Source organism: Somniosus microcephalus, chromosome 6, assembly GCF_052327205.1.
Source record: "Somniosus microcephalus isolate GS21.2 chromosome 6, FLI_Smic_1.0, whole genome shotgun sequence".
Classification (NCBI taxonomy): Eukaryota; Metazoa; Chordata; class Chondrichthyes; order Squaliformes; family Somniosidae; genus Somniosus; species Somniosus microcephalus.
Genome location: NC_140992.1, coordinates 201,608,871 through 201,619,456, shown reverse-complemented (window position 1 = coordinate 201,619,456; position 10,586 = coordinate 201,608,871). Strand labels below are relative to the sequence as shown.

Below are 10,586 nucleotides of genomic sequence, written 5' to 3'. Positions count from 1 at the left end.
CCTGGTGGAGGAGGTCCAGAGGAGGAGAGATGTTTGAACCCGCTGGTGCTGCTCTACCTGGCCTCATCTCCTCCTCCCATTCCTGGTCCAGACCAAGGGGCACCCCTAGCAACATGCCCATGACCAAGCACTCCCTTTCTCCTGGTGACTCCTGTAAGGTGTCCAATGAAGTGGAGTAACACAACACTCACTCTTTTTAGGTGAAGCCCTCAGAGAATTTCCGGAATAAATGTTGCTCGAGTGTTGATGAAGTCTTGATAAAGTGTCTCAGAAAGTCTCTCGAAGTGTTTCAGAGCTCCTCTTCACAGCTCCAGCAGCAATGACCATGAAATGGTGAGCATCCCTTTAAATGGTGATGATCCCTTTAAGTAAATCCACATCAACGCTGTGTTTACTCCCAAACATCTGGTCGCTGATAGGAAAGGCCATTAGTTGAAGTGCTGGCCAACAAAATGCTGTGCAGCCTTTTAATGAGCTGTTTAACGATCCTCCAGGCGGCCGTTCCTAGCGCCAGCTTCAACTCCTTTACCAAGTTGGCGTCTTGAGCTAAACGTGGGCTAAACTGGTGTTTCAGTTTAAGACCCCGGTTTAACCATCTCTTTACCTCTTTAGTGCCTAAAGTATTTGGTGAAAATCTCCCCCTTGATATTTGTTAGTTTCTGTGTTTCAGATTGCTCTCCCAGATCCTGTGTCCCAGAGTGTTTCCCACTTGCCTCAATATCTACAACAAGAGATTCCATTGATAAAGTGCTTTCAGTGTAGCACGATTCAAACCCACAGCCGGAACTTTCCTTACTGAGTCGGGTCGGGTGCATGTGGGCCACGTAGTGGGTCAGTACCACGATGTATCGATCAGCCCGCTCCTCAGCACGACTTTAGCGTAAGGGCCCCTATTAAGGCAGACATGCACGTTTCCTGGCCCTATAAATGGTGCGGGTCTGATGACATCATTGATGACTCATTTCCACCGAGGATATTTAAAGCAGGCTTTGCCACATCACATTTGAGGGTTCATGTAGGAATGTGGAGGGAGGGTAGAGAGAGAGAGGGTGGGTTGGAGAGGAGTGTATTGTTGTGCAGAAATAGAAAAATGACTTCCCAAAGACAGGGGGCTGTTCCCCGCTTTTCTGATGACTCCCTATATATTCTTGTGGAGGGAGACAGAGCACACAGGGAGCTCCTCCTCCCTGCTGATGGGTGGAAGAGAGCTCCTGAAGAGACAAAAAGAGCCTGGCTCCAAATTGCTGAGGAGGGGAACAGCAGGGATGTGGTAAACAGGACCTGGGTGCAGTGCGGAAGTGCTTCAATGATCTGATGAGATCAGGAAAGGTGAGTGGAAAGCCAGACTCACCTTCATCCTGCTGTGCTAGTCATCACATCCCCATCACTCTGCCTTCCCAAGCCTACTCCTGCACATCATTCCTCATACCAACATACCTTGCACGTCCACCCATCCCTCTCTCTCTATGTGCATACTCACATCCCCACCTGACTAACTACCCCTCACACTCACCCTCATCATAATGCAATCACACCAACTGACAACACAGAAGGAAGCCATTTGGCAATGGCACCACACTCCCTCATAGTCACCCTCTACAGATGTAACACACACAATCCTTAAACTCATGCCATCACTCTCACTCAAACTTCTCTTCTTTCCCTCCTTGCAGGAGACAAGAGTGCACAACAACAGGGAGAGGGAGCGAACCGGAGGTGGCCCTCCATCTTTCAGCTCTTCAACTCCAGCAGAGGAGGTGGCCCTGGAGGTCGCAACAGTTGCAGAGCGACTGGTGGGAGATGGGAGAGGGGGACCTCTCAGAAACCTGGTGACTGAATTAAAACTCATACAACCACATGGCATACAGCAGTCACTCTTATGGTGACTGATGACAGCAGTGAGTGAATGTTCATCATGTGCATAATGGTATTGTTAACCATTCTTAATATAACATTTCTAAATCATCTCGTCACTCTCCCATAGGTCCATCAAGAGTCCCCGCCCCCGGTCCCCCACCGTCCAGCCTGAGGAGGAAGACGACTCCTCAGAGGATCCTCCAGCCTCTGAGGGAGCACCGTCAGCAGACCCAATCAAACACAGCACCAGCGCAGATGCGCACACCTCGGTGGGTAATATGCGAGATAGAGTATTGTTGTCACCTGGTGTCTCATACTTCACAAATGAACAAGAGCAGATGGTGTTGACAGGGACAGCAGTGGAGACCCCTCGCTGGAGGGCACAGGACACTCCAAGCAATGCTGAACTCCATGCAGATGCTGAGCCTCGGGGGTCATCCAGAAAGAGGGTGATCCTGGAGGGGCAACAAGTAAAGCAGGAGGCTCTGGCAGATTTTGCAACCGTGATGTCTGCAAATGTGCAGAGAATGGAGGAGTCCACCTCCAACATGAGCACCACTGTGTCGCAGGCAATGGCGACAGTATGCTCTTCCATGCAAAGGATGGCCACCTGAACATGAGTACATGCTATCTATGGACAACAGATGGCAGAGGCTCAGACATCCTCTCTAGGAGGGATCTAAATGTAGTCTCTGGACCTCATGGCCCCACTGCCATGCAGCAAGGTGTTCTCCAGCTCCTTGCTAGCAGGGAAGTGCAGGTGGCCCATGAGAGGGATGATGGTGAGAGGGACATGGAAGTGGGGCCTCCTCTCAAAGTGCTCACACTTCTCCCCCATTGCCCCACTCTCAGTTCGAGTCCCAGATGCTTCCTCAGATTGCGATGGCCGAGTCTGACCCTGCACAGTCGCAGGAGGAGCAGAATTTGGCGGGGCCATCAGAGGCGTATAAATGTATTTATTTTCACCACTTTCCGGTCAAGCCCATTTTTTCTGCTACTTTGGAAGTGGCTTTGTGAGTTGGAATGAATGGTGAGACATAACATTTCCTCCAGCAAGAGGGGTCAGTGTGAAAGGAATGGCTTGGTCATTGTGGGGATTCTTTTTGGTGTTGTTGGAGGATGGGGAGGATGGGGGGAACTTGGCAGAGCATGTGGCAGCTGTATGGGTGCAATGCAGGAAACTAAGCAAATCAGGCCATGATGAGGCCATCCCTGGACTCTCGGGTAGCAATGTGCTCCGGTGCTCCTGGCATCTGGACCTCAGGTTCCTCCTGCTCCTCCTCCTCATCTTCCAGCTGATGCTCCTCCTCCTACTCCTCCGCTGAAGAGGTTGTGTGCTCTGCGCCTTGCTCCTCATGCAGCTTTAATCCTCGTTGCTGCGCTATGTTGTGCAGGGCGCAGCAAACAACAACGATTCTGGAGACCCTGGCTGGTGCGCACTGAAGGACTCCTCCAGATGTGTAAAGGCATCTGAAGTGCATCTTCAGCATGCCTATTCTTTGCTCGATGGCACATCTGGTGGAAATGTGGATTTCATTATAGCACTCCTGAGCCTCATTGCTTGTCCTCCTCAAGGGTGTCAGGAGCAACGTCTTCAGTGTACAGCCCTTGTCTCCAAGCAGCCAGCCGGTAAGTCTGTTTGGCGGTGTGAAGAGCTGAGGGAGGGTGGACTGGCGCAGCTTGAAAGAGTCATGACAGGTGCCAGGGAATTTGGCGCACACATGCATGATGATCTTCCTTTGGTTGCAGACCAGCTGCACATTGAGGGAGTGGAAGCCCTTGCAGTTCACAAACACTCCTGGGTGATGATGAGGTGCCCTAATTGCCACATGTGTGCAGTCGATGACGCCCAGCACCTGTGGGAAGCCAGCCAGAGCGGCAAAGCCGAGAGCCCTCTCAGTAACACTGGCTTCATCAGTGGCAAATTTTACATAATAGGCTGACTTGTTAAATAAACATCGCATCAGTGACCTGTGTGATGTATCTGTGGGCGGCTGACTGCAAGATGCCGCAAATGTGGGCTGCAGGTCTTGCTCCAGAAATCTGCAAATGTCTGCAATGACCCGCCTCCAACGGCGTACGCAGTCAGCGGGAAAATTCGTGCCAAACTGTCTGGAGAGGTGAGAATGGTAGCGTAGTGGTAATGTCACTGGGCTAGTAATCCAGAGGCCTGGACTAATGATCCAGAGATGTGAGTTCAAATCTGACCACGGCAGCGGAGGAATTTAAATTCAGTTAATTAAATAAATCTCGAATAAAAAGCTAGTAACAGTAATGGTAACCATGAAACTATTGGATTGTCACAAAAACCCATCTGGTTCACTAATGCCCTTTACGGAAGGAAATCTGCCATCCTTACCTGGTCCGGCCTATATGTGACTCCAGACCCACAGCAATGTGATTGATTCTTAACTGCCCTCTGAAATGGCCTAGCAAGTCATTCAGTTGTAACTAACCGCTATGAAACCAGACGGATGACCCAGCATCGACTTCGGCACCAGCTATGGACACGGCTACGGCACACCCAGCCAGTCAACCCTGCAAAGTCCTCCTCAGCAACATCTGGGGACTTGTGCCAAAATTTGGAGAGCTGTCCCACAGACTAGTCAAGCAACAGCCTGACATAGTCATACTTACAGAATCATACCTTTCAACCAATGTCCCAAACTCCTCCATCATCATCCCTGGGTATGTCCTGTTATGTCCTGTCCTAGCGGCAGGACAGACACACCAGGGGTGGTGGCACAGTGGTATACAGTCAGGAAGGAGTGGCCCTGGGAGTCCTCAACATTGATTCCAGACCCCATGAAGTCTCATGGCTTCAGGTCAAGCATGGGCAAGGAAACCTCCTGCTGATTACCACCTACCGCCCTCCCTCAGCTGATGAATCAGTACTTCTCCATGTTGAACACCACTTGGAAGAAACACTGAGAGCAGCAAAGGCACAGAATGTACTCTGGGTGGGGGACTTCAATGTCCATCACCAAGACTGGCTCAGTAGCACCACTACTGACCGAGCTGGTCGAGTCCTGAAGGACATAACTGCCAGTCTGGGCCTGCGACAGGTGGTGAGAGAACCAACATGAGGAGAAAACTTACTTGACCTCGTCCCCACCAATCTACCTGTCGCAAATGCATCTGTCCATAACAGTATTGATGGCACTGACTACCGCACAGTCATTGTGGAGACGAAGTCCCGTCTTCACACTGAGGATGCCCTCCATCGTGTTGTGTGGCACTACCACCGATTCAGAACAGATCTAGCAACTCAAAACTGGGCACCCATGAGGCGCTGTGGGCCATCAGCAGCAGCAGAATTGTATTTCACCACAATCTGTAGCCTCATGGCCCGGCATATCCCTCACTCTACCATTACCATCAAGCCAGGGGATCAACCCTAGTTCAATAAGGAGTGTAGAAGAGTATGCCAGGAGCAGCACCAGGCGTACCTAAAAATGAGGTGCCAACCTGGGGAAGCTGCAACACAGGATTACATGCATGCTATAAAGCAGAAGCAGCATGCTATAGACAAGGCTAAGCGATCCCACAATCAATGGATCAGATCAAAGCTCAGCAGTCCTGTCACATCCAGTTGTGAATGGTGGTGGACCATTAAATAAATAACGGGAGGAGGAGGCTCCATGAATATCCCCATCCTCGATGGTGGAGCCCAGCACGTGAGTGCAAAAGACAAGGCTGAAGCATTTGCAACCATCTTCATCCAGAACTACTGAGTGGGTGATCCATATCGTCCTATTCCTGAGGTCCCCATCATCACAGAAGCCTGACTTTAGCCAATTTGATTCACTCCATGTGATATCAAGAAACGGTTGAGCGCACTGGATACAGCAAAGGCTTTGGGCCCCGACAACATCCCGGCTATCGTGCTGAAGACTTGTGCTCCAGAACTAGCCGCACTTCTAGACAAGCTGTTCCAGTACAGCTATAACACTGGCATCTATCTGACAATGTGGAAAACTGCCCAGGTATGTCCTGTCCACAAAAAAGGACAAATCCAACCTGGCCAATTACCGCCCCATCAGTCTACTCTCAATCATCAACAAAGTGATAGAAGGTGTCATCGACGGTGCTATCAAGCAGCACTTACTCACCAATAACCTGCTCACTGATGCCCAGTTTGGGCTCTGCCAAGACCATTCAGCTCCCAAGCTCATTACAGCCCTGGCCCAAACATGGACAAATGAGCTGAATTCCAGAGGTGAGGTGAGAGTGACTGCCCTTGACATCAAGGCAGCATTTGACCAAGTATGTCATCAAGGAATCCTAGTAAAACTGAAGTCAATGGGAATCGGGGGGAAAATGCTCAATTGGCTGGGCAAAATAAGATGGTTGTGGTGGTTGAAGGTCAATCATCACAGCCCCAGGACATCACTGCAGGAGTTCCTCAGGTCAGTATCCTAGGCCCAACCATCTTTAGCTGCTTCATCAATGACCTTCCCTCCAAAATAAGATCAGAAATGGGGATGTTCGCTGATGATTGCACAGTGTTCAGTGCCATTCACGACACCTCAGATAATGAAGCAGTCCATGCCCGCATGCAACAAGACCTGAACGACGTTCAGGCTTGGGCTGATAAGTGACAGGTAACATTCGCACCACAGAAGTGCCAGGCAATGACTATCTCCAAAAAGCGAGAGTATAACCACCTCCCCTTGACATTCAATGGCATTACCATCGCCGAATCCCCCACCATCAACATCCTGGGGTTCACCATTGGCCAGAAACTTAACTGGACCAGCCACATAAATACTGTGGCAACAAGAGCATGTCAGAGGCTAGGTATTCTGCGACGAGTGTCTCACCTCCTGACTCCCCAAAGCTTTTCCACCATCTACAAGGCACAAGTAAGGAGTGTGATGGAATAATCTCCAGTTGCCTGGATGAGTGCAGCTCCAACAACACCCACGAAGCTCGACACCATCCAGGACAAAGCAGCCCGCTTACCTGGCACCCCATCCACCACCTTAAACATTCACTCCCTCCACCACTGGTGTGCCGTGGCTGCAGTGTATACCATCTACAAGATGCACTGCAGCAACTCGCCAAGGCTTCTTCGGCAGAACCTCCCAAAGCCGTGACCTCTTCCACCTAGATGGACAAGGGCAGCAGGCGCGTGGGAACACCGCCACCTCCAAGTGCCCCTCCAAGTCACACACCATCTTCACTTGGAAGTATATCGCCGAACCTTCATCGTCGCTGGGTCAAATTCTTGGAACTCCCTACCTAACAGCACTGTGGGAGTACCTTCACCACACACACTGCAGCAGTTCAAGAAGGCTGCCTACCACAGCCTTCTCAAGGGCAACTAGGGATGGGCAATAAATGCTGGCCCACATCCCATAAACGAATAACAAAAAAATTGCCCAGTTGCACAATCAGTGTGAGGAGCCAGGAGCACAGGTGACCTTTGAATCGTGTGCACTTCCTGGCTATTTAAAGACTGAACTACACTGGAGTTTGTTTTTAGTCACTCTGTAAATAATTAGAATCAGAAATGACCTGATCTAAACTGCTGTTATTGAGAAATCTTTTCGGGCCGTGTTGTGAGTGAAGGAGACGGGTGCAATTCAAACCTTCATCCGCTGACTCACTTCAGTGCCCCGGGTGCATTCTGCCCGGACCGACCCGCCCCTTCCCCGGTTTTGCAGCCGGTTCCCCACAATCACAACCCCATAAAACTCGGCTCCGATTCAGCAAAGGGCACCAGATCGAGAAGCGCTGATTGGGTGAGGGCTGGAAGCTGAAGAAGAAGTTAGTGAAATGTCTGACTCGAAGCCCTGTGTCTGCCTGGATGGTGAGTGGCGACTAGTGCAGTCCTTTCAGCAAGGTGTCCCGGCTCAGTCTCACTGAGGTGGAGCAGGATTAGAGGGCAGGCTCTTTATTAAAGTAACTGCAGAACAGAATGGGACAAAGAGCCGGGGCTCCTCCACACCGGGGCATTTCTCCGGGTTTGAATCTTAACTCAACGTCTTTGTTTTTCCTGTTTTCAGGATCCTGCTCCTGTGAAAAAACCTGCAGGTGCTCCGACTGCCGATGTCCCACCAGCAAAGCTGGACGCTGTCAGAAAAGTGAGTAACTGTGGGCCTGTTTACAGCTCCTCACATTGTATTTATGTGACGGATAGTTCTGGGCAGAACTGAGAGGACCAGAATAGAAAAGTACAAGGTCCATGATTTCACCTGATTTAATTCCCATCAGATTGTCCAATCTAAAGGGACTGGAGGCGATAACACTGCTGGTTAAAGAAGGGTTTTAGAGTGACATCGGAAAGAGATGATTTTATAGACTTATCACTAGAAATAGGTTTGGAGAGATACCGACAGTAACATATTCACCCAAACCCCCTCACATAGTGTCCTGAGGTGGGACATCTTCAGGCGGGTTACTTGGAGATATGGCACAGATTAGTTTATTAGGGAGGAGCTGAGTGCTGTAATGGGAGGGTCTGGGGCTGTTTCACTGAACGAATTCATTGTTCCTGATTTCTGCCTTTGCCCTCTCCTCTCTCAGGCTGCTGCTCTTGCTGTCCTGCAGGATGCACGAACTGCGCCAATGGCTGTGTGTGTAAAGGGAAAACCTCCGGCAAATGTAGCTGCTGCTCCTGAACAACAGGCCCTTCAGGCCCAATATAGAAAGTATTGTCCATATGTACTGTATTACACAAGCCGCATGTACTCAGTATCTCTGTCCTGATGAGTTGTCTGTTTATATAAACTCATGAAAAGTGAATTCATTGTTTTTGAAATGATCATGTTAAATATGTGTAAATTAAACAAAACTATTTCAACTCCTTTGCTCAGTACCATTCTCTTCGTTAAATAAGTGATGTTCCTAACGACAGCTCAATGTGTAGGGAACAAGTTAGAGCCTAAACAGGCCACATTGTATAAAATGATGCCGGAAAGCCTCATTACATAAGTGAAGTTTGGGAACCTCTGCTCTACTCCCTTCCCCTTAAATGTGTCTATACTATTCAACTTCCATTGATATTAGTGCAATGAAAAAAGTTCACATGTGTCATAGTCCACATGCAAGGCACTTGTTTAATTAGTGAATGCTGCCAAATCTGCAAAGAAATTTGCTGCAACACTGGATGTCACTGGTTAACCTGTCCTGAGATAAGATACAATGATGCTTGTGGTTTGTGTGTGTGTGTGTGAAGGTGTTAAGAAAATCACTACAAGCTAGAACTCAATGGGGGAGAAATTCAGTTGGTTGCGCCACCCGTTAGCGCCTTAAGAGGGCGATAAGTGGGGCGCGAGGCGGCTAGCGCCTGGGCGCGGCGAGACCTGTGCCTTTCGCGAAATTGAGCAGACATTTAGCGGCGGCACAAAACCGCAACGCCCGCTCAGCTGCGCGCACAGCTCCCGACGTCATTTCATGGTGCAGTGCCCTTGTGGCGCCCTGAACCGGAAATTCAGTGGCACCCCCCTCCTTTCCGCCTGTCGCTCCCAGCGACTGGTTGACTGGAACGGTTCCCAGTCGCTGTGGGGCTGGGGGGGCACTATTTAAAGGGGGCTCTTCCAGGCTTCTTTGTGGTAGCCATTTTTGGACCACTCCTTCCGTGAGAGAGAGAGAGATTTGCAGAGAGACAAAGGGAGAGAGGTTTCTGCCTTGAGTCAGCGCTCGCAGAGGTACTTTTGGCTTGGGCCCAGAACTTTGTAGTTGGTTTGCTTTTTCACTGGCATAAGTCCTGGAGACTCCTTGCCTGTGCTGCGCCGAAGTCCTGCAGACTCCTTGCCAGTGCTGCGCCGAAGTCCTGGACACGCCTTGCCAGTAACGCAATGGATTCTGGCATCCTTGCCACTGCAGCCATGAGCTCAGTGTGCCTGTGCTCCGCCTAGGTGCTCATTTCAGCGAGGAGCCGCACTTCTTCTGCGCTCACTGTAGCAGGACTCGAGGCCAGACTCTCCTTCCGGGGAGAAGGCTGCCGAGCTTCCCTAACCCTCCCGTGTTGCTGCCGCCCGCTGGCCCCCGGAGCTTCACCCTCCTCAGACCATTCCCCCCTGCTCCCCTCCAGGGAAGACGTGCCCCCATTATGGCCATGGGCTGCCTCGGCTGAGGGTGGCACTGATGGTCCAGCTTCCTCTTCCTCCTCACCTTCAGAGTCACTCACAGTGGCAGATTGAGGGCCCGTCTCCTCACCTGGCGAATCAGCATCTGAAAGCAGGGAAGTACAAGAGTGGCTTTAGCGTGAGGACAGGGCGGCAGCGAGGGAGGCATGAGTGCTGCAATGCTCTGTATTGGTTCGATAGTGGCAAAGGATGCTGGTGTGAGGCACAAGTGGAAGGAGAGAGGTCAAATAGGTGATGACCTTACCATTGCTGTCCAGAACAGGGTCGGCATCTCCAGTGGCAATGGGGCCAATCATCCGGCCTGCCATAATCCGCTGGACTCGCTGCTCCAGATCGGTGAGGGCTTGAAGGTGAGGCCGGCCTCCCCCGGTCCGTTGCTGCTGCCTCCTGTTATGGGCCAGCTTGCCCTGCAAGAGAAAGGATGGGCTCTGAGTACAGTGTGAAGCCCTGATCTTGGCTGCACTGCCTCCCATGGTGGAATAGCCCTTACAGTGTGAAGCCCTGATCATGACTGCACTGCCTCCCATGGTCGAATAGCCCTTACAGTGTGAAGCCCTGATCTTGGCTGCACTGCCTCCCATGGTCGAATAGCCCTTACAGTGTGACGCCCTGATCTTGGCTGCACTGCCTCCC

The 10,586-nt window shown here is 50.9% G+C and overlaps 1 protein-coding gene across 1 annotated transcript; it reads left to right on the top strand.

The window, feature by feature from the left end:
- The first annotated feature begins 7,370 nt into the window (after positions 1-7,370).
- LOC147116361 (metallothionein-like) lies at positions 7,371-8,665 on the top strand. Its single transcript, XM_085989508.1, has 3 exons — positions 7,371-7,672; positions 7,869-7,946; positions 8,389-8,665. The coding sequence occupies exons 1-3, from the start codon at positions 7,639-7,641 to the stop codon at positions 8,481-8,483; spliced, it is 207 nt and encodes a 68-aa protein (XP_085845634.1). The 5' UTR covers positions 7,371-7,638; the 3' UTR covers positions 8,484-8,665.
- The last annotated feature ends 1,921 nt before the right edge of the window (positions 8,666-10,586 follow it).